Source organism: Armigeres subalbatus, chromosome 3 (genome assembly GCF_024139115.2).
Source record: "Armigeres subalbatus isolate Guangzhou_Male chromosome 3, GZ_Asu_2, whole genome shotgun sequence".
NCBI lineage: Eukaryota > Metazoa > Arthropoda > Insecta > Diptera > Culicidae > Armigeres > Armigeres subalbatus.
In genome coordinates, this window is record NC_085141.1 from 339,102,143 (window position 1) to 339,127,545 (window position 25,403).

Consider the following 25,403-nt stretch of genomic DNA (forward strand, 5'->3'; position numbering starts at 1 on the left):
GCGAAAACATTCAACTGTTGTGGTAGCATTGGGTTGGTATACGTATCAATACACGTCTGGTTCATTGCAACGGCAGTAGTGTAGTACCGGTAGTACCATTTCATCTGTTTTTGTTTTGCTCTGTGCATTGCACGCTTCACACACAGCGGTGCTGTATCGGATAGAGTCTCGAGTCTCGGTGCGTTCAGTGGTCTCAAAAACTGAAACACTGTAATTCTCGCTTAACTTTTCAAAAGGTCCTAAGTAACATTTTTTTCATGATTTAATTTGAGTACTGCAATCGAAAGCTTTCATATTGGTCTGTTGATTGCAATATTCAAATTAAATCATAAAAAAAATGTTACTTAGGTCTTTTTGAAAAGTTAAGCGAGAATTGATGTGTAGGATTCTGGTTTGATATCGGCTTTAGCGACGGTACGTAAGTAGTTTAACTTTCAGTGAGGACATCGGGAAACCTCTGTGCAATTGAATTGAGAGGAAACAGTGCATTTGTACGTATATCATCACTTTGTTATTACCTCATTTGTTTTGTTAGTAGTGAAATTCTTTTCTAGTTCGGAATCTTCAATCGAACAGATTTTTTAAATCATGAATACATGTAAAGCCTGCGGTAGGAATCCGGGGAGATCAGACAGAAGTGTTCTGTGCAGCGGGTCGTGTGGAGGACTTTTCCACCCTGGATGCGTTGGTCTGAACTCCACCAACTTCAAAGCTTGGACAGCCAATGTGGGCCTTCTTTGGTTCTGCGACAACTGTAGAGTCAATTTTAACCCCAGCATAATGGATCGAGAATCAGTAATCATGAAGACGATGCGGGATCTTCTACTTCGTGTCGACTCTATGGATCTAAGGATCGGACAGTTCGAGAGAATTTGAAAACCCTCTGCAACTTACTATCAATCTCCACTTCAATGCGCCGCGATTCCAACATTTCATCCAGACTACAGAACTTTTCGTCAACGGGACCAGCACTGCATGATCACTCCGAGTTCTACAACAGTATTGACCGCTTCAATTTGGACCTTTCTCTTCGATCGAATGCTGCAAATATGACGTTAACTGGTGCTGAAGGAGAAACTAATGCTGACTTGATTGGCGATGAATCTAGTGATCACATTAATGTTTCACCGCCTTGTCGATCCAGAGTTACTTTTCCTGCCAACAATAATGTAAATTCTGCTGATCCCACTACCTATGCCGCTACCGTCACAAATTGTGCCACTGCCTCCACTTCCAAAGCAACTAATGACACCGCTGCTGCCCCCGTTATCTACGCTACAATGAATACAACAAGCTCTGACACAAGTACAGCCACCACTTCCGTCGCCACCGCCCGTTCTGCCGCTACAAACAGCTCCGTCGCCACCACCCACTCTGTCGCCACCATCAGCTCCGTTGCCGCCAAAAACCCCAATGCCATAACCAACTCTAGCTCGTCTCCACATACTGTCAACAATGGTATCAATGGTATCAATCATCAAAACGTACCTAACGGTTTGCCTGCGGATGAGCAACAGAACTGTCGTCTGCGTGTAGTAAACAGAAGCTATCGTCGAGAAACATCCGCTGATAATCTGAAATCGTTCTATGTAACTCCCTTCCATGTTGAACAAAACGAAGAAGACGTCCTGGAATACCTCCGAGAAACACTCAACGTTGGAGAATCCACGCTGAGATGCGTAAAACTAGTGCCGCGCAACAAGGACATCAGTGAACTGTCGTTTGTTTCTTTTAAAGTGTCTGTGTCCGATGATTTGATTTCATTCATCAATGACAGATTCTACTGGCCAGAAGGCGTTGAAATCCGTGAGTTCGAATCAAAAAACGAGAAACGTTCAATTCCTCTAATAACAACATAAATGCCAATGTACCTTCCCATAATATTTCTCATTCAGAAATTTGCGATACAATTTACGATTCAAAAATTGAACTCCATTACATGGATTACAGTCAGGTGCAATCCCTGCTTCAAAGACGCTCTAAGAATTTTTTGAAAATTGGTCTACACAATGCCAGAAGTTAATTAATAACATAGCCAACTATCGTGCGCTCCTAGAAAAATCTGAACTTGGTGTTTTTGCTGTCGTTGAATCGTGGCTTAAATCAACTCATACAAACAAAATTGTTGAGATAAGTGGATATAACATCATCAGATCTGATCGACACACGAAGAAAAAAGTTCGAGGAGGGGGAATTGCCCTTTATTTGAAGAAGAATTTAAAGTTTACTGTCATCTCTAAATCGGGAAGCGAGAGCGATATCAATTACCTTTTCGTTAAACTTAAACAAGCCAATCTAGTCTGTGGAATAATATATAAGCCACCCGACATAAACCTATCTAAATTACACGTCGTATTCGATCTTATTTCTGAAATCTTCGCTACTGAGCCTAATATCTTGGTTGCAGGAGATTTTAATGTTAACATGATGCTAGAAAGCAATTTAAAAACAAGAAACATGTGTGATCAAATAAATGCACTGTCCTTTAAACTAATTAAAACTTTCCCTACCTGCCACAAGGTTGGCTGCACATCCTCTACAATCGATCTATTTACAGGAAACTGCACCAGTTTTATCAATAATGTATATCAATCATCTATTGGAGGTATTAGTGACCACGACTTCGTGTGTATTGATTTCAAATTCAGGCATCCTAAAACATGCTCTGAGGTGTATTGGGCTCGCGATTACCATGAAATTGATAGTGAATCATTCATCTCAAGCTTACGCAATTCTAATTTTGACATGATGTACCAACACAATGATGTTAATGAGAAACTTAATTACTTTAACAAGCTGTTTGTATCGATAATCAATCAACATGCTCCTTTGAAAAAGAAAGTTGGAAAAGACCCTAATTACCCTTGGTTGAATAATCATATTAAAAAAGTTTTTAAGAACCGTTCTGAGGCCTATGAGTGCTGGAAACGAGATAAAAATGATGATCGCAGGTGGAATAATTTTAAACGATTAAGAAATCTTGCAAACCGAGAAGTCATACGTGCGAAAAGAGAGTATTTTACAATCAATCTCAGTGCGGACCTTCCAGCCAAACAACTCTGGCGTAACATAAAAAGACTTGGACTGAAAAATTCCAATTCTAAAATGGGTGGCGGCGATGTTACTGCTGAAACCCTTAATAACTATTTCATTTCACATGCTTTGCCGTTTTCATTCAATGAACATATCAATGATTCAGCATCTCAAAACAATTTTTCATTTAAAGGAGTCACTAATGATGAAGTTCTGTGTCAGTTTGCCGCAGCTTCAAGTGATTCTATAGGTGTCGACCAAATTCCATTAAAAATGTTAAAAATGTCCTTAAATGTTATTTTGCCTCATCTAACAGATCTGTTTAATTCATGCATCACTTTTTCTGTGTTTCCCGAACACTGGAAAACAGCAAAACTTATTCCTATTGAAAAAAGTGATAGTCCTTTTACTGAGAAAGATTATCGACCCATCAGTATACTTTGCGCATTGTCCAAAATTTTTGAATCAATTCTTTCCAAACAGCTGAACGAACACCTCAATCAACATGATCTTATTTGTGAATCACAATCAGGGTATCGTAAAAAATGTAGTACGATAACAGCTTTGATTAAAATCGAAAATGATATTAGAGAAGCTATGGACAAAAAACTAATTACTTTGATGTCATTGTTGGATTTTAGTAAGGCATTTGACTCCATCGATCATAAACTGCTCTGCAATAAACTTTCAAGTAATTTTCTTCTTGATTCACCTTCAGTTAAGCTGGTGTTTTCTTATTTGTCAAACAGATTTCAATATGTTGAATTTGACAATAAACAATCAAATAAAAGGAGTCTCTCGTGTGGTGTACCTCAAGGTTCAATACTAGGTCCATTGCTTTTCTCAATGTATATAAACGATTTATTACTTGTATTGTCTTTTTGCAAATTTCATTTATATGCCGATGATTGTCAATTGTACCTTTCCGCGCCACCAAGTTGTGTGTCAGATATGGTTAGAAAAATGAACGAGGATATTTGCAATATTGTTAGGTGGTGTGAGCTAAATGGACTTGTGCTAAATACAAGAAAAACTCAAACAATTATCTTTCGATCAAAGCGTATGTCCAAAATGAATGCACCGTTAGTGAAAGTTGGGGACGATTTTATACAATATTCTGAAACAGTTAAAAATCTTGGTATTGTTATGGACTATTCCTTGGATTGGAATGCCCAGGTTAATTCAGTAAGTAGGAAAATTCATAATGCTCTACATTCACTATCTACTTTAAGGCAATGCACTCCACAACATATTAGAAAAAAAAATGGCCATATCGCAACTGATACCTATTTTCGACTATGGTGATGTTCGTTTTGGTCTTTTTTCACTGAGGAACTTAAAAAAACTTAATTTAGCCTTCAATACTGTTACTCGGTATGTTTTTAATCTTAAAAAGCATGATCATATATTGAATTATGCAGACTTGCTGTTAGGTTGTACGTATGATCTTCACCTTAAGCTGCGTACCTGCACCCAAACTTACAAAATTCTAAATAATCCCCCAAAATACCTTGAGAACTTTTTTACGTATGGGCGATCAACAAGAGCACCCATACTGATTGTTTCACGATGCATGACTAATTATTTGAAAGATTCTTATCGTCATAGAGCCGTCAACATTTGGAATAATTTACCAACTAATTGCCGACTTCAGCGCAGTCTTCATCTGTTCACAGAGAGTGTGTCTAATTTTATAAGAAATAGGTAGAATACATTGGCACTCGTGAAATAATTATAGTTCCATATACTTTGAAAACCAATAGAGGTTACTTATGTGGCTATGTAGATTATTATTAAATAAATAAAAAATAAAATAACATCAAAAATGCCTATAGGATAAATAATGAATTGCTCAGCATAGCTCTGGAATTGTTCCTGGACAATAGAAATGATTTTCACTTCCTCAGTTCCATTATCCGGAAAAGGATCAATTTAGTGAGATTATGTCAATATGATTCCAAAACTAAATACGCGCTGAATTTTAAAATTCGGAAGTTTGTTTATGGATTCAATGACTTATTGCACGTGAAAGTGACCTCGGACTGAACGTGAGTTACCAGGCATTCTGAAATGGGTCACTGGAGCTGCAGTAGAGCTAACACCTTCTAACTCCCGGGCTAATACTGACTTCATTACAAACCCTAACAAACATTTTTAGTTGAAGAAGACTATTTTTAATCTTTAACCTTTTGTCTGTGCCCTAACCCCAGGCTACTTTGAAAGGCTGCTGTTTTTTTTATATTTCAACCGAATTTCGTAATTCTTTGTAGTTTGGTAAAACTCGCCGAGATCTTTTCGCTTGAAAAATCTTGAAAATAAACGCTACAGGCTAATTTTATTGAAAAAGTTACGTCTTCTGTGCTCTGGGGTCTTATTGACCCCAAATTGAAATTGCTATAACATTTTGGTTGTAAGATCAATTCCGGATTTTTTGGGCTGTTTTGAAAGATAATTTAATCATATTTTAGAACGTTACCTGAGATTGACCATAGGTGGGCGGGTACCTCGCGGGAAGGGGTTTTCGTAAAAAAGGGTACGAAAACAATGATTTTTTATCCTTATTTTGCTTATATCTGAAAATCCTACCCATTTTGAACTGAACTTTTTCAAAACGGTTATGCAGGAAGGCGTGCATTGTGATATAAGGCATTGATTAGTTTAGAATTTGGCCGCTAGGTGGTGGTGTGTTTTAACCCATTATTTTAGACTACTCAAGATACTCCGATATATGGAATATTATACATTGTAAATATTTGTATCGAACAAATATGGAATTTGTAAAGATGATGTCTTTAGCAACGATCGTATAGTTGGAATGGACTGCCCTGTGATGGAAGAAGTAATTAGGAGTTTTACAAATAGGTGGCGTTAGTGTGCTTGCAATATTCTTATATGTATGAAATATGGCTCTAGCTTATAATCCTTTGTACCTACGCTCAAGTTGTATTCGGCAAAGTTGTTCAGGATGTCCAGGACTACAAAGCGGTGCTCAGTATATTGAGTACTTCTTCCAAAAAGTGGCGCTAGTGAGCAGTTGTATTTGAGTATATTGTTCCATGTAAGATCTGATGTATTTTGAGGCATAGTATTTTTGGCAAACATGAATGTTGCGGTAGGGTATTCCAAATTTTATTTTCATTCGACATGCTCTAGTGATGCAAATGTTAGAATGCTTTCACAGTATATGTTCTCGGCCATCCAAGAATTCTCTGGAGTTGAGGCCTTTGAGTCTTCATGAGTAACCAAAGGTCAGCCATTCTGTTTCATATGAGGTACATACTCTTAGTGTTACTATGGTTAGAATTCATTTTATGTGTCCAAAGGCCATTCTAACATTCTAACCATAGTATCTCTAAGAGTATGTACCATATTTGAAACAGGCTGACTGATCTTCGATTACATGTGTAGATCCAAAGGTCTTAACTCCAGGGAATTCTTGGATGGCCAAGAACATATACTGTGAACGCATTTTATTCATTTTATCACTAAGAGCATGTACCATATTTGAAACGGACTGGCTGACCTTGAGTTATGCGTGTAGACTCAAAGGCCTTAACTCCAGAGATTTCTTGGGTGGTCAAGAGCATATATTGTGAACGCATTTGAATTTTGCTATCACTAAGAGTATCTACAATATTTGAAACATAATTGCTGATCTCTAATCACGCTAATAGACTCAAAGGCCTCAACTCCAGGGAATTCTTGGATGACCAAGAACATTGTGACGCCACAATACACGGTCGTGGGTCGTGAAAAGTCGTTTTGCACCTGGTCTGCCCATCTCGCGCGCTGCGCTCCACGCCGTCTCGTACCTGCCGGATTGGAAGCGAACACCATCTTTGCAGGGTTGCTGTCCGGCATTTTTGCAACATGTCCTGCACATCGTACCCTTCCGGCTTTAGCTACCTTCTGGATACTTGGTTCGCCGTAGAGCTGGGCGAGCTCATGGTTCATTCTTCGCCGCCACACACCGTCTTCTTGCACACCGCCAAAGATGGTCTTAAGCACCCGTCTCTCGAATACTCCGAGTGCTTGCAAGTCCTCCTCGAGCATTGTCCATGTTTCATGTCCGTAGAGGACAACCGGTCTTATAAGCGTCTTGTACATGACACATTTAGTGCGGTGGCGAATCTTTTTTGACCGCAGTTTTTTCTGGAGCCCGTAGTAGGCCCGACTTCCACAGATGATTCGCCTTCGTATTTTACAACTAACATTGTTATCAACCGTTAGAAAGGATCCAAGGTAGACGAATTCCTCGACCACCTCGAAGGTATCCCCGTCTATCGTAACACTGTTTCCCAGGCGGGCCCTGTCGCGCTCGGTTCCGCCCACAAGCATGTACTTTGTCTTCGATGCATTCACCACCAGTCCAACTTTTGTTTCTTCACGTTTCAGGCGGGTGTACAGTTCTGCCACCTTTGCAAATGTTCGGCTGACAATGTCCATGTCATCCGCGAAACAAATAAATTGACTGGATCTGTTGAAAATCGTACCCCGACTGTTACACCCGGCTCTCTGCATGACACCTTTTATTGCAATGTTAAACAACAGGCACGAAAGTCCATCACCTTGTCTTAGTCCCCGGCGCGATTCGAACGAACTGGAGTGTTCGCCCGAAATCTGCACACAGTTTTGCACACCATCCACCGTTGCTTTGATCAGTCTGGTATGCTTCCGAAGGAAGCTGTTCTCATCCATAATTTTTCGCGCTACGCGGTCTATACTGTCGTATGCCGCCTTGAAATCAATGAACTGATGGTGCGTTGGGACCTGGTATTCACGGCATTTTTGAAGGGTTTGCCGTACAGTAAAGATCTGGTCCGTTGTCGAGCGGTCGTCAACGAAGCTGGCTTGATAACTTCCAACGAACTCATTCACTGATGGTGATAGACGACGGAAGATGATCTGGGATATCACTTTGTAGGCGGCATTAAGGATGGTGATCGCTCGAAAGGTCTCACACTCCAGCTTCTCGCCTTTCTTGTAGATGGGGCATATAACCCCTTCCTTACAGTCCTCTGGTAGCTGTTCCGTTTCCTATATTCTGACTATCAGTTTTTGCAGGCAGCTTTTCCAGGCCCATCTTGATGAGCTCAGCTCCGATACGATCCTTACCAGCTGCTTTATTGGTCTTTAGCTGTTGGATGGCATCCTGAACTTACCTCAAGGTGGGGGTTGGTTGAATTCCATCGTCCGCTGAACGGAAGTAGTTATCTTCTCCAATGCCTTGACTTTCACTGCCTGTACTCTCAGCGCTATATCAATGTTCCTCGTAGTGCTGCTTCCACCTTTCGATCACCACTCGTTCGTCCGTCAAGATGCGCCCATCCTTATCCCTGCACATTTCGGCTCGCAGCACGAAGCCTTTGCGGGATGCGTTGAGCTTCTGATAGAACTTGCGTGTTTCTTGAGTACGTCACAGCTGTTCCATCTCCTCGCACTCCGCTTCTTCCAGGCGGCGTTTCTTCTCCTGAAAAGGCGGGTCTGCTGTCTCCGCTTCTGTCTATAACGTTCCACGTTCTGCCTTGCTGCAGCGCAACTGCCCACACTGCGTCCTTCTCCTCCAGAATCTGTCTACACTCTTCGTCGAAGCAATCGTCGACATCGACGAGTTACCTTGATTGGTCTATATCCAGGGGATCAACCAAGAACCATTTCATCGATGACTACTTGGATAGCGTCCACACGGTCGAGGAAGCAGCAAAGCTAACGAGGAGGCTTCGAATTGCACGGGCTGTTTAATTCGAGAGAAATTTTGATTCGACTATTGGAAAGATCAACGCCCACCGGCTGGCGAACGAAAACTGCTGGTGGTTGATTGATTTCACCATCTTTAAGAAAATGGCCATTTGCTGAACCTACTTCCAGCACAGCCTTCTTTACCGACACACCTGGAGATCGACGACAGTACCTATCATGGCGCTAACATTGTTTCTGACCACTATACGTTATCAAAAATACTCGGTATCGACGACTGCCTCGGTACGACCTATAGCGGCTGAAGCATTGCGCAGCACCTTGATGAAACGTTGTCGAAAGAAGTGTCTCTTGAGGACTGCTGAAGTACAGTAGAAGCAGCCATTATAGCGACGCAGCTGAGAGCAACAATTGGTTCTACGAAATATTAACATATGCTGGTGGCCATGCTGCAGAAAGAGACCCTACAGAATGTGGAACGCTGTAGATGCAAATGGAGACAGCAGATTATCCTCTTGCAGGAGAAGATACACGGCCTGGAAATAGCGGAATGTAATTAAATGGAGCAGCTGTGCTGTTCTATACAAATACGCAAGTTCTATCAAAAGTCTTCAAGCGGGCCTCGTTGATGAGCTCTCGGCAACGGACCAGATTTTCATTTTTCGATAAATCTTTCTTTAATGCCATTCAAACCAAGTCCCGGTGCACCATCTTTTAATCGATTCCAAAGGCGGCAACGACAGTATAGACTGCGTAGAGCTATGGATGAGATGAGATCAGTTTTTTAGAAGCTAACAGAACTAATAAAAGCAACTAACCTGACTATATGAAAAGCTTAAAAAACAGGAATGCAGTTCACAGCTTTCTTCGAATCAAAAGCACGCCTGGTAAGTAGTCATCAGGAAGTTAAAGATATGTAGCTCTTGGTTTTCTTGTCAGTTGTTGCTCTTGAAAACCACTCAAAATGTGCTATAAAACGTGAAATGCTACTCGACACAGACCGCAACCAACTATGTGAAGTGTAGAGCACAACCCATTCCTCAATGGGTCATTGTCGCAGGGCGGCAACCCTGAAAAAAAGTACACCGTGTCCACGCCGTAGAGATTGCACTTGGTTAATAAAATAATAGCGGAACATTAACATTCTTTCTTGGATAGCAGGACAGGTTTCTTTTCTGCCGAGTTGGTACCGACGACGACCGGCCAATCGACCGCCCCACTATCTGCGCTCGCTCGTGGCATCATCATCGCGTAAAGTTGTCCTATTCAGTCTGGTCGTCGTTTTGCTGTTATTGCTTACTGAGCACTGACACTGTTACTTATGCTCCGACGCTGGCGCTGATGCCCCAAGGCGACACACGGGCAACGGGATAATCCAGCCCCGAAAGCGCATGCAACCGTGAAAATATTTAGATAAGAGACCCGGTTCGTTGCCCGCTTCCTCGGACGCGGTACAACTCCACGGTGAATAAGTGTATGCTTCTGGCTGTTTCTCCGATACCTACCCCAGTCCAATATTTTTTGCAGCACCCGCCAACAGGGGAAGGAAGGAAAACAATCAATTGACCATAAATTTTAATCTTTCGCCAATGATCTTGGTCCGCGTGCCGAAGAATTGGAGCATCGTCGTCGTCGTCGTCATCATCATCGTTGAATCCAATATGGGCATATCCCGTACTGGCTGACTCTGGGCTAGATTTGCGGAACAAAGGATGGTAGGAAAAGTGGGCTCGTAAAAATAATCCCCTCGTTCGGCGGCGGTCTATGACTTTTGCCTACGAACGGCGCAGAGATTAAAGTACCTACCCGGCCATCATTTGGAGCTACGAAACTGGCCTACGGTAGCGCATTGTTGTTGAGGAGCTGCCGCAGCAGCCGGTGCTCAAAGGATTTGAGCGATGGATATTATGCCTCAGGATAGTTTCCGTTTGAAGGTTGCTGCTTGGGAAACGAATGGAATATGGGATCTAAAGTTCAGTTTTTAGATCTGAATAGACCATAGGCACAGTTGGAAGATTTAGTCGGTCCAGTAATGCTGGAAGTAAAATTGAAGCACTTAAAATAGAGCTGGTTAAAGCAAATCATATAAAGCCGAAATGTATCGAATATGTGTAATAAGAACTTATAAACAACACTCAGGAACTCGCTTAGAAGTTTTTGAAGATATTCGGAAACTCTCATTAAATATTTTCGCAGCTCCCTCCAACTCAATTAACTTGCCACAGAAGATTTTGCAGTTAATGTCTGTTGAAAAAATGTAAAGAAACCCTTCACAAGAACGTATAAATTGATGTACATACTTATTTTTAGCTATTCGAACTGTTAATGACATTTCATCAATAAGCGTACCACAAACTCGTCCTTTTTTCATTGTTTCAAGAGCACCAACCGGTGATTCCTACAAATTTCCATTTCCTCGCAAAAAGCTTCATCTCAGCCATCTCGAGTGTGATGTATTTAATCACCGTTTTGCTAATTGACTTTTCCCAACGAACGCTTCGGTTGGTGAGGCAACGAAAATATTAATCATGTTTGCTACCCGCACACGCGCGAGTGTATCAACACTCATTAGTGCTGCTGTTCTGACACCCAGACGAGCAGCAAGCTGGAAAATCCTTTCGCGCTTCAGAGACTTGATAAGTTGCGATGATAAATGGCTTTTCCGAGAGGGCGACACACCCACAGCCCCGTAACGCAGGTAGATAATATGCTCGGCGCTTTGCGTTCCGGCTGCTTGGGAAGTGAGTTCTCCAAGCGCAAGGATTTTCCTGCCGAGGAAGTTTCACATGTGGCCAAAAGTGTGGAAGGATTTCTTCGAAGTTTTTCTTAGAAAACGAGCAGCAGGTTAAAATTTAATTAACACGAGACGGGAAATGATGAAAAGATTTTCGGTAATTTAACTAGAGATGTTGAAGTTTTGTTTGAAGCTTTTTCAGAAAGTTGGAATAGACAAAAAACGCTCGCATGTTAATAATGAGAGATAGTTTAGCGAAGCATTTTCTTGCGGAATCAATACTGCTTAGTAAAATCTTAATTTTTCTGTGACTTTTAGTACTGCTCCAGATTCATCCACAAGCATAGAATTTCGAATATTATTTCTCAGAGTAATCTTCAATCAGCTCAAATTCTCAAGATGATTGGCGTGCCTGCTGTTCAATCCAGATGGTTTACTGAATTTCTAATTCTGTAGAAATAAAATCAAACATTACCAGAAATCACAAACAATCATTCAAACAGCAAGATTTCACTGTAGACAATTCCCGCAGCAGCGCGACTGCTCCGACAAATAATAACTTGTTGAACTAAACCAATGAATAAACTGTTGTAAACAAGAATTATGATTGACACTCTTGCCAGTCAGCAGCAAACATGTATTCCTCCCGGAGTTCCGCAGTAATCCCTCAGCAGAGCACTGGTTGCGAGACGGCCATGGCGTAAAATTACCCAGCTTTGTCGTCCACCCCGTTGGCCACATGCTTCAGAGTCGTTCCTCTGCTGTCAGGCAGCTTATTTGTCGTCTCGTCCCCAATCTCAGCTCGTCTGGCTTTCAGCTAGCTACCGCACCGGTCCGTCAGCTGGCTGCCCAGTCTGCTCTCATTGCCACCGCATCAAGCAAAGTAACTGCAGTAACTCTTCATTCCTCTACGGAGACCAACTCAGCGGAAAATGTGCAATCTTTGTGGTTCTGCTGCACTGCTCACAAAAGACCGCATGCCATGACTGTCGAGATCCATTTTGCTCTTGTCACGTGTTGGATCCCACGAGATTTACACCACTCCGCTTGCTCGGGCTTTGACCAACCGACCAACCGACCTACCGAGGGAACCAAAGACACGCAATCTAAATTTAAGCTTTGTCTTAGCAACACTTTTCGATTTGAACTTTCTCACCCTCACCGACGGGGGGAGATCCCATCTTGCGGCGGCCATGGTCCGCATCCTGAAATGCCAAATAATCCATTTTTGGAGAGCGTTTTGCATTATTTAGCGTTTTGCACACACATTCCGCACACCTGAATGCGAAATGCCATCAAGATGTGACCTCGCCGCCGCGTTGACTAAATAAATCGTGCTCCGGGTCCAACGTACATAGGTACCTAACCTAGAAACTTATTTAGCTGATGATAAAAAAAGTCATGGTGGGCCTTTTATTTAGATGGTTGGAAAAAAAGAGCGGCGAGCCCTTGGCGATGCACAGTGGCAGAATAGACTTTTTACAGTAGTTTAAATATATAAGAAACTTCATTTGTGTTTATTTTATTTCAATCAATAAAATTGTTTAGTTGGTCAAATCAGGATCGACACAGTTGTTGATATGTAGTTTAAGACAGATACAGTGCAATTATTGTCTTGAGCAATTTATTCAAATGGTACAGTCATTTAAAATAACAAACTCTAAAAAATCAGTTTTTAGTGAGGTTTTAAGTGCTTTCCTACTTGCACCATGTACTCAGCCGCCCCCTCCCCCTTCGTTGGGGTTGAACTTCCGTTTCTGTGTCATAATCGAACCACTCGGCTGCTCGCAAATCAAGTTTCGCCACAGCACGTTGTAGAACTTCTCCACTTGTTTGTGCAACCGCCCTCCCTATTACTCCAGCTTGACTAGCATAAACTCGTTCGACACGCATCCTAGTCCAAAGGTTTCGAAACTTCTCGTCTTCAATCACAGATAGTTCACCTTTTTCAGTCGGCCGCATTTCTTCTCCACCAATCAGGGTTTGCAAAAGTGTTTCAAAATTGGGAAAGGGTCGTTTGGACGAAAGCCATTTGCCCATATATTTGTCATATGGCCCAATAGGTCATTTAACTGAACAGATCTTTTGTACGAATATGTTATTTGCAGGGTTCCGACTTTTCGTTTCAATGAGATCAAAGCAAGCATTTTTCGGGCCTTTGGAGATTTTTTTTATTTGTTTATTTTGAGGATCATCTTTCACCCATCAACTTTTCCCTAGAATTAACCTATGAAGATAAACGGAAATCTTGCCTATCCAGCTTTTTACGCGACAGTGCCATAAACAGGCCTGGTAGCGGGTCACTTTTTAGTGACTTGGTCACTTTTTTCGGGCAAGTTACTAAAAAGTCTCTTTTTTCGACCTCAAGTCACTAAAGTCTCTTTTTCTCGCAAAAAGTCACTATTTTCAACTATTTTGAAACTATTGACTATTTTTGAATGAAGCTTTATGTATAAGTCGGATGATGCTTTGTTCACGGCGAAAATGAAATTACGGATCTTGGAAAAATGATCGCTCTGAAACTTCGCCAGCCATTTTACTCGATGCTCTTATTGGCATTTCACCAGTAGCTAATTGACCTTTCCAGTCAACATTCTTTATTTGCTCAATCGATTCTTTATTTTATTTAAAGTCAACATTCTCAAAAAACCCATATTTTTTGACGCCCCTAAGTATTTTTAAAATTTTAAACAAAATATTAAAAAAGTGTTGTTTTTCAAGATTGGGCTAACATTCGCCGGATTTTGGACGAATGAAATTTTCAGACTGGTTCACTCGTGCAGCATTTTTTCTACTTTTGTTTTCGATTTTTAAAATAGACGCTTGAGAGAGAGTTGAAAGATAGAGAAAGAAAGTGAGACAATCAAACGAGATGTAATTTTTGACGGGAAAGGATATAGATATTATATAAAGGGAATAAAGTCTCCCTAATTTTGAAGATTGCATGCGCTAAGATACATCGAAAATGAGAAAAGTAGTTAGAGTCTGCCCAGTCTCCCCTATCAATTGCACTATTGGCGGTTCAGATTAATCTTTTCAATGTTAGATATTCTTCCTGGTGCTTCAGGGAAATCAATAGTTGATTAAAGGCTTGTTATTTAGTACATACCTAAAACAAACATGCTTATCAGTTTTGTTATAACAGAAAATTGTTTTATCACAAAGCTCGTGCTTTGAATCATAGGGGCGTAACTGCATTAATCCATTGCTCTTCGTCGATGTGTCGACTTTTTATCATTGTAGTGAATTGCCGAAGATTTAATGGTTTGGTGTGTTAAAGGATGATTGTATCTTGCACCAGACGCAACAATCACGGTTGTAACTGTTGAGTTATTAACGAAGTTATGATTCTCGACGCGTGATATTTTGGTAAAATAAAAATATTTATTTTCAAATCGAAATAATGATATTTGCATCTATGATTGTACTGCAATCGAATTAAAAAGGCGATACATTAAATATGTAAGGGATCCCCAAAGTAATTTTGTTGTAAGAACATGGAAAAATAGAAGCCGTTTTTCCCTCCCAACATCCACTTCGCTCAATATTTTGAAATTTTTCAAAAAATATTGTGATGATAACTTATATATTTTAAATAGCATAAATGTAAAAGATTCCAATCGTGATTTTTTTTAGATTTTGTTAGATTCGTTAAATTTTGGTAACTTTTGAATTTGAAGACGAGCCCGACGGTTCTGCATTATAAGCAGGAGGTTGAGCTTTCAATCCCAGGTTCGTTGTAACTGAATTTTTTTTCGTAATTTTTGTTTCGTTTTCTACCAAAACGATCCGAACTGATGTTCCTTTCGCACTAAAAATTCCAAAAACTTCCGAGGCACCTACAGCAAATCTGCATTTTTCTTAAGTAGGTCCCCAAGAGCTTCCAAGTTGGGGGCGATCCGGCGTTCCCCGATTGCCAGCTCCCCCGTCCAACGTTACATTTTGACTTCGTGATGACTCCGTGTAGAGTTGAATCCATAGAACGACCAGGTGGGATCCCCATGCTGGTCCCAAGTATCTTCCAGTTGGGGGCGACCTAGCGTTCCCGGATTTGCAGTTCTCTCGTATAATCGAAGTCGATAGTCACGTCGTTTCCAAATTTTCTTTTTCGTAAATCGATAATGACATTAGGATAATGCGTTAAGTGGTAATAAACCAATCGACGAAAAGATATCCATCTTTTGTGGAGCGATGGTAGTGAGCCGTTAATCAGTTTTGGCTCAAAGATTCGGCCAATGATGGGTTGTTTCGGCTGAGTAGTCGCATTAAGCCGACCGATGAATGAAGGTCCTGTTGTGGTTGCCATTTTCTTGGAGTGTTTCCGTTTGTGGCTGAGAGATGGTTTTGTCTTATAGTTGTGTATACCAGTTCAAGTAGTTCAGGTAGTGATAGTCCAGTTGTCCACCGGCACCCAGTTGCCGGGATTGTGGATTAGGTATTCACCCTGGCTTGATTCCCGTTTTGGCTCAGAATTGGGCCGATGATGGGCTGCTTCAGCTGAGTAGTCAGCAGTAAGCCGACCAACAGAGGAAGAACCTGTTGTAGTTTTGATCGAATGGTAGGTCAACCAGTTGATGTTGATCCGCTGTTTCCGTTTTTAGGTCTCATGTCCAATAGAGCAACGAAAGGCGTATCGCTCCCAGGACAGCCGGGAGGGATCCTCATTCCGGTCCCAATAGCTTCTGATGGGGGGCGTCCTGGCAATCCCGGGGCCGTCATCCTCCTGAGCTGTCCGTTAAAATCGATAGAAGGAAATTCTGGCAGCAGACCTACCAGTATGGCAGTCCCGTCCTGGTGACCTATTTTTGGAGTGTTCCCATTCGTGGTTGAAGGAAAGTTTTGTCTTCTGTTTCTGTAGACCAGTCATCATAGCTAGCGGAACTGTAGAGTGATAATCCAGTTGTCCACCAGCACCAATTTGCTGGGATTGTGGATTAGGCATTCACCCTGGCTTAATTTCCACATACCGAGTTAGGTGTTATTAGTCGTCTTTTTGGGCTGTTGGAAATATCGACAGTTTGAAGCTGACTGTGAACCAATCAAGGAAGAGTTTTCTGTTTATTATGGTGCAAGGATAGTGAGCCACTGAATAGTTTCTGGACCAGTATTACTTGCGATGATTAGCTGATTTCAGCTGAGTAGTCGGTAGTGAGCCGACCGACGAAGAACGAGTCTATTGTGGTTCCAATCTAAACGTTGGTGGAAGGCCAACCAGTTGATGTTCATTCACTGTTCTCGTTTTTGGAGCTCATGTCCAATGGAACCAAGGAAGGCGTATCGCTCCCAGGGTAGCCGAGAGGGATCCCCATTCCGGTTCCAACAGCATCCGGTTGGGGGCGCCCCGGCAGTTCTGGGGCCCTCATCCTCCTAGGCTGACCGTTGATTCGATGATTGTCCGATGAGTCTGACACCGTAAGGATATGTTTGAAGCTAGTTGACTCATGTTGTTGGTTAGCTCCTGTCATTATAGGCTTCTAACCAATAGAGCAGAGGAAGGCGTATCGCTCCCAGAACAGTCGGGAGGGATCCCCATTCCGGTTCCAACAGCTTCCGGTTGGGGGCGTCCCGGCAATCCCGGGGCCGTCACCCTCCTAGGCTGTCCGTTAAATTTGATAGAAGGAAATTCTGGGTGTTCTAGGTTCTAGGTGTTCAGCTAATCCAGTGATCGTAATTTCCACACATTCTCACTAGAAGAGAATGTTCATTCAAGCAGATTTTTGCCTAGAAATCATTTTTCGGGAAAGAAAAACAGGTCTTACGAGTGATAGATAACCATGTTTCGCTCACTTCAAGTGGTGCAAACATTTGATTTGCTCGCAGGACTACTCATAGTTTTGAGCTTGAGTTTTGAATGATATTTAGTAAAATTTCCGTGGGATAAAAAAAATGGGCAAAAGTTAGCGTGCACGATTTTCGATTCTCTTTTGAGTTCGTTATGAGAGAGTGGGGAGTAAAGAATCCGCCACAAATTACGAAAAAACATTCGACAAAAACCACGACCTTAAAACGTTAAATTCCGTCTCATCAAAATTGCAATTGAAACTGAAAGTCACTATTTGGTCACTTTTTCTGCCACTGAAAGTCACTATTTGGTCCCTTTTTTCGTCAGCTTTGGTCACTAAAGTCACTATTTTGAGCGGCATTGGTCGCTACCAGCCCTGCATAAAGCTTTGAATCACCCCTTTTGACACATGCTGCGTTCACTATAATTTTCATAAAATTATTTTGCCAATCGATGTTTACTTGAAATTTACAAGTGAAAACCTTTGACTGTCATAATTTGGTTTGGAATTTTCATGTTTCTGAAGCCTGTTTTTAGATTTAAAACAATTATTTCTTTTAGACCATAATTGTTTTTAAGGTTTGCTTCTTCTACATGCCCGATTTAGGATAACTTTACTCGCCTTTGGGGGTACGCTGATGGATATTTTTCTCGAGTTTTCGTGCAAGGACACGCGCATTGAACAACAGTATTTATTGCTGCAGCATTAATTGTTCAAAGGTTTTTGTCCCGATTGTTTATTATGTGATACTTATCAAGAAGACTGGAACCTACAGAAGTCCCCAATAAATGCTATTAAATGTTCGTAATTTGGGTTATGGCAGGACGTTATATTTAATCCCTATATTGTAATGGACTTATTTCAAGATCCCTAATCAATTTGTGGTTACAGAATGCTCTAATGAAAACCACAAAGCGGCCTTTTAAATGTTCCAAAATTCTCTGAGAAAATCTGGAAGTGACCCTTTCATTCATTTTTGCTTATGAAGATCGTCCAATGTCATATTGCCGGGCCGAGAGTGGGAAATAATTCGAATTCCCAGCAAAATATAAATTTGTTTCAATTTTTTCTCTATTTACAGAAAAAAAATATTAACAAATCCTATTATGGGAATAATAAAAAAATATGCATCACTCCTAGTGCTCTATACGAAATTATATAATATGTATGTAATTGTACACGACTAGTGAAGTTGTAGGGCTGAAATGCTTTTTGGGAATGAATCGCCTGTCGGAATAGCAGACATAGAAAAGACTACGTCCAGTTCCCGCACAATCTACTTCCGCATTGAATAAGGAAAGTTCCGTGCTCGCATAGTGCCGATAATACAGGGTAAAATCTACGGCCTTCCGGTAAGCTGTAAAGACTGAAATGGTCATTCAGGTCTTCCGATATGGGACCATGTAAAAATATTTCGTGAGTCGGTTGATGCGAGATTTCGTTCTTATCTTTCCGACAGCTATTTTATTCTGTTTCGAGTTTATGGCGTTCAACCATAATCCTAAAAAGGAAAAAAAAAAGTCTTGACTTGAAAACATTAAATTATTTGTTCCACATGAGCTACTACCATTTGCATTGATGAATCCACGAAAAGACTCGAATATTTGATAAAAAGAGCAAATCAACGTTTGGCGGCAATCGAAGTGAGAGGAAAATGGTTATCACTCTCCAGGTTGTTTTTCTTTCCCGAAAAGCAATTTCTCCTCGAAAATTTTCGTGAGGGAGCATCCTGTCTGTCCTGTTCTCCTGAGATTGAGAGAGCAGTACGAACTCTGGTTATTTGTCCAAACAGGTTATTTGACCGATCTGGTCAACAGTGAGTAGTGAGACGTCTCCCCCAGGTCCATCATCATACCGCCATCTTCGTCTGCCGCATCGCCATTCAGGTGCTCTTCGTAGTGCTGCCGCCACCTTTGGATCACCTCACGCTCGTTCGTAAGAAGGTTCCCGTTTATGTCCTTACACATATCAGGCTGTGGCACGTGGCCCTTACGTGAACGGTTCAACTTCTCATAGAACTTTCGTGCGTTATCAGCGCGGTACAGTTGCTTTGTCTCTCCACGGGCTCGATCTTCCTGCTGGCACTTTTTCCTCCGGAAAATCGAGTTTTGTCTGTTCCGCGCCTGTTTATATCGTTCCTCGTTCGCCCTCGTGCGGTGTTGCAGCAATCTCGCTCATGCTGCATTCTTCTCTTCTACTAACTGCTCACATTCGCCAGCATACCAGTCGTTTCTCTGATCCGGGGGCACCGTGCCAAGTGCAGCGGTTGCGGTGCTACCAATGCAATGGCGGATCGAATATCTCTCCAGCCATCTTCGCGCCTAGCTGCTCTTCCGTTGGGAGTGCCACTTCCAGCTGCTGCGCGTATTCTTGGGCTAGTCTACCGTCTTGTAGCCGCACAATGTTAAACCGCGGCGTCCAACTTCGACGCGTGTTGTTCACCGTCGAGAGTTTTGAGCGCGGGCATACTGCAACGAGGAGGTGGTCGGATATTCGCAGTGCGGTAAGTGCGGACGTTCGTGATGTCGGAGAAGAATTTACCGTCGATTAGAGAGAATTGAATGTGTATAACAAATAAAATGAGAAACGTAATTAATAAAGCAATATCCCGATTTTTTCACCCCCTAGTGAATTTCGGGGTGATAAAATAGGGAATGTGATAAAATCGGAAAAAAATATTTTCAATTTTTAATTCATTTTACAAATATGAATCAGTTTATGTATTGAACAGGCAAAATGCTTGTAGGGTTCCAGTTATTTTTTGTCGAAAAGGCTTACAAAATCCTGGACAGGCACATTGGACATTGCGAATCATTTCAGAGTGCCACATGCGGTGAAAGTTATATCATGAAAATCATGGTTGTTTGTATTATTTGCGGTATTGTATTATTTACGAAAATAAAAAGAACGACTATACAAAAAACGCTTAGTATAAATTAGTAATACGGTTACCAATATATAGATGATAACAAAGAAATACATCGATAATACGAATTTATATAAAAAGGAAAGGAAACGAAATTATACTTTATGATCTCCAAGGACAAACAGCAAGGGCCCGGGAATTGTAACTTGTTGCAGATGTTTGGGAAAGGTCCGCACGGTTCAAACACACCAACGTCACGTTGGCAACGTGAATTCGAATGCTTTCTCCGGCACGGTCCGCACGATTTCCGAAAAAGGCTCGATCAAACATGATTTACTTCAGACCTGTATCCGATCCATTCTTGAAAATTGTCCGTTTTTGAAAACTTTATAGAAACGGCCGAAAATAAATTAGAGAGAAAAAAAATGGCAACGAAACCAATAACACGTCTGGTCCATTTCATCTCCAAAGTATTAGCAAAATAACATTGATATCATAGGTATTTCACCATCAGTACCTAATATTTTGCTATTTCAGTAGCTTCCGTATTCGTTTCGTCCGCTGCTGATCCCCACGCCCAAGAATTCCTCTAATCAGCTCATACATGTCTATTGTGGATTATTCAATCAAAATTTAACCAAAAATCTATTGATGAATTATCCATTTGACTACATTACCTGTTATCGGCTGAAATTCGCTTTCAACATTCGACTAAATGTCTTTTCGAACAAATGTCCATTCGACTAAATGTCATTCAACTAAACGTCATTCGACGAAATGTCCCAAAGCTATGTTGCGCCCTTACCCTAATGTGGTTAAATATTAGTAACACAATAACCAAGTTGATCAATCTGTTTCATAATTTTTCAATTACAGCAGCAGCTACCAGATCAACCTGGCAGCTTCGTTCAAGGTCGGGTACATATAGACTTATGCAGGGGTTCATCGAATTCACTCACCCGACGGATTTTGACATTTGAGCGGGTCGTCTTCTCGAACAAAAGTTCATTTTGCGTTCATTATGCGACCCGCTCAAACGTCATAATTTCTTGTGGGAGTTCATTTTGCGTTAGTCTATAGCTAGTTGAAAAAAAAATGAGAAGTAAGAAAGCAAAAGTACAAAGCAAGAAGTGAAAGAGTGAGAACTGAGACGTCGAACTTCGTACTTGTCACTCATAATTTCTCACTTCTCACTGTTGAAATTCAAAAGAGCAGGGAATCAATATTCGAGCAACGCCTAACAATATACTCTTTGTCATCAACAGAGTTTGTTCCTGACAAACGCACCTAGCGACAAACCTTTATCAGAACCCGAACATAATATGACAAGAATAATTTACCTTGCGTGCTCTGATATTTCTGAGAATACGATGCTAATTTTGTAATCATTCTTCGATTCTCGAATATTTCCATAAAACCCAAAACTGTGTTGGCATAAAACCGGAATTTGCTAGAAATAAAACAAAATAATTGGATGAAAAGTTAGCAACAAAATTGTCTTCTTTTTTGTTGCTGAAAATTTTTTTCGGATCTTTGTCATTATTATCTCCGACAAAAACGAAGCTTTATCGTTGGTTCTATTTTCTCGCTTGTTTCGAATGCGCATTAAAAAAATGATTCCCTGCAAAAGAGCGATGAGAGAAATAGTAAAAGAAGAAATACAGAATCATCGTCTTCGACCAGAGGCCGCACATACTGAAAACTTACCATCTAGCATTAGACAACGGACAGGACATTTGCACAACACCCAGTGGACTAATGAGAAATTTCCCGCTTCGCGAAAAAAATTCTCCATTCCAGGGCGGGAATCGAACCCACACTCCACGGCATATGCGTCTATACACATGGTACGAACCGTGTCACTTCTCACTGCTTATTCCTCACTTTTTACTTGCGTCTCATTCCTCATTTCGCATGTCCCATATCGGATTTTTCACTTCGCATTTTTCAGTTCTCACTGTGAAAATTGAGAAGTGCGAAATAAGGAATGCGAAATGAAATACAAGAAATGAGCAGTGAGAAGTGAGTCACTCCACTTCTCACTTTTCATTCCCCACTTCTCACTATTCATAGAGATACTTCTCACTTTTCACTGTGAAAACCTGGCAGCGTGAAATGAGAAATGCGAATTGTGATGCGAGAAATGAGAAGTTACCTCATCTCTCACTTTCTATTTCTTACTTTTCACTGTAAAATGTCGGAAATGAGGAATGATAAATGAGGAATCACTTTCACTTCCCACCTCTCGCTATGAAAAATCTCATTTCTTACTTCCTATTCCCCATTTCTCATTTCTTTATCAGTTATCAATCGCTTCAGTTTTTCTCATTAAATATGGTTCGGCCAAATGACCCTTTCTAACGAAAAATCATTACGGCCAAAAAACTTCATACGCCAAATGACATGGTCGGCGTAACGACGTTTTAGGCCAAATGGCCTTTTCTGCCAAACGTTATTTTCGTCCATACAACTTTTTTTCGGCCAAATGACTACTCCGGCCGTGTGTGGCTTTTGGCCAAATAACATTTTCTTCCAAACCGTTTCGGTCAAATGGAATTCAGCTAAATGACTTTTGGACAAACGATCTTTTGTGCTAGGACGTATGCTTTCGGAACAAGCTTTTTTCCTCATCGTACATATTTCTTCTCTTCATCGCGTTCTCTTTGAAAGAGGTTCATTTTTCTTCTGTCATATTTTATTAATTTTTCTTTATTTTAATTGCTCCGTACTTTTATTTTACGATTTTCATTCCATAATTCATATGTGTCCTACTTCCAATCTCACTTTTACCCTCTCTGACGTAATATTTCTTATCAGACTTGACAACTGTTTTGAATTCGCTAGACTGCCGCGATTCGATCCCATGTCGATTTTTCATGATTTTGATTTTCTTCCAGAAATAAGCATAAAGTGATCTCATCTTTTAGAAAAACTTTTAAAATAATAGGCTTTGTTCTAGAAATCTTTAAATCAAAACCCACTTGTATTGTATAATCTAGCTCTTTATTCGTATAATATGTAGTCTAGACCTTTTCATGTTTTCAAAAAGTATCAAGAATTCAACCGGTCAGCCCAGAATCACAATTCATATGCTAAAATAAGCCTTCTGTCAAATTTTCAGCTAATTCGGATAAAATTTCGAGGTGGCTCAAGACGATTAAATGTTTTTGGGCTACTTTCAATTTTCGAAAAAATCTAAATCCTTGTCAGCTTGCATAATCAAATTCAAAAACAGTGCACATGTGCTTTTGTAAAACTTGAGTGGGACTCTTGGCCCAGGATCACTACTGGTTGATGGCTCTGGCCGAGAGCCCCCAATCGCACCATACCTGTCCAAGAGAATTGCGTGAGGAACTTTCGAGTGAAAAAATAGTCGATTCCACTTAAATATTTTTGCATCAGTTTGTCATCTTCCAAAGATTTGTCCAAAGCGCTCAGTTCGATCAAAGAATCGACAGGGGAAAACACATCCTGCGCGTTAGATTTCACGGGAGTAGTATCGTTTCGAGATGTACGGCAATTGCAATGGGTTATGGCATGGTTATGGTTTGAATTTTTGCTATTGCCATCATCAATTTGCCCTGGTTATCCATAATAATACGTTGATTTTCCAGCACAGTGTCCAAGTTGTTGATGTCAACGCCATTCGACATGTATAAAACTTGAGATGGTTCACCTTGTACTGCTGTGACACCAGAATCAATAGTTTCCGTAACATACAACACTTGCTGATCGTCCACAGGATTCATAATCTAAAAACGGTCATAAGTGTCTTAAACCTTTCCTAAAAACTTCATCGGTATCACTTACGTTTGCTTCAATGTCAGGATTAGGTACAGGAGCTCTTTCCACTTCACGTTCTTCCGATGCTCTTGTATGTACAGAAATATTGTCCTCAAGTTCGTTGAAATTTTTAGCTACATATACCTTGCTCGATGATTATTGACGCAAACGCTTCTTTGGAGGTGGCAGAGGATAGTTTACGACATCAGTATCATTCCTTGTTTCCATCCGATCGAGTTCGTCATCAGCTTCCTTGCGTGATGGAAACTCCCTCTTCCTAATGCAATTCATTTTCTCCCATTTTTCATTAGGAATAGAAGTCTCAATCTGAGACAATTTGCCCACCAAATGCTTTTTCGGCCACCATAATACTCCATTCGCCTCCTCCATGGACTAGTTTACCGGTTGGGGACAAAAACGCACAAGCAACTGGATATTATCACGCAAAAATTGCAGCAAACCAAGTCGGGCATATTACCTAAGTATCACTTTATTTTACTTAATTAATTTAGAATATCCAATTTTATCCTTACTTAATCTATAATATAATACAATTGTTTTGCTCTTACCACGTTTATGCATCATATATAATTTCTAAAAACTTACAATATTTTTCAAATTGGATGGGCAAAATCAGAGTACACAAAAATCTAGTGTTATTATTTTTGATACTGCTTTTATTCTTCTTTTTTCATCAATTCAGGATTCAAGAACTCTATTCTAAATTTACAATTCAAAACGAAACATATTAACTGAATCCAACAAGGAAATTCCTCGATGAATAATTGGCTTTTCCATCCTTGAAGACAACTACTTATATAAAGCATGCTGATATTGAAGAGACGGTCTCGCTGATCCAGGACAAACATGTGGAAATTCGGTGAGAGAATTCCATTATATATATTCCATTGTATATATATAACATCGAAACTATATGATTATATAAAAGTACCATCAGGGCACCCGATTGAAGCGTTTTGGATAGGAAGAGTGGAATCGCCAACTTCCTATTGTTAACATCTCGTGGATAAAGGGCGGGCTCTTCTCCCCATCTATTGGGTCAATCTGGAAAACGAGGGCTAGATTATATTATTGTATGTACGAACTTTCTTCTGGAAGGAGATTCTCTATTCATCCCGTGGATTCGCATAAGTGTCTCTGCTTATGGAACCACCCCACCCATTTTTGGCCCTTCATACAGGAGTTTGATGAAATATAAACAATAATATAATCATGATCAAATCGTTTGTCAGATATGGCCAGTGCTATCGGCAGGTGCCTTGCTGCAATAGATGGTAGTATCATCATCATCATCATCATCACTTTCAATTTTCGAAAAAATCTAACAGAATATATAAACGCCGAAAATTATCGCATCAACTTTTAAACGGAAGATTATGGTGTGCTCTACAAGTCTTGGTAACATTGCGATTCGTTCCGTTTACGTTTTGACCATGTTAAAGTGATTTGCAATCTTTTAAGTGCAAAAAAACACTGTTTCTCTCAA

General features: G+C 40.7%; 1 protein-coding gene across 1 annotated transcript in view; it reads left to right on the plus strand.

Moving 5' to 3' along the window:
• The first annotated feature begins 911 nt into the window (after positions 1 to 911).
• The window catches only part of LOC134222773 (protein sax-3-like), a 121,824-nt gene continuing 97,332 nt past the window's right edge, over positions 912 to 25,403 (plus strand). Inside the window, exon 1 of the mRNA XM_062701929.1 lies at positions 912 to 1,806. Coding sequence (XP_062557913.1) covers positions 912 to 1,806 — 895 coding nt within the window. The remainder of the gene's footprint in view (positions 1,807 to 25,403) is intronic.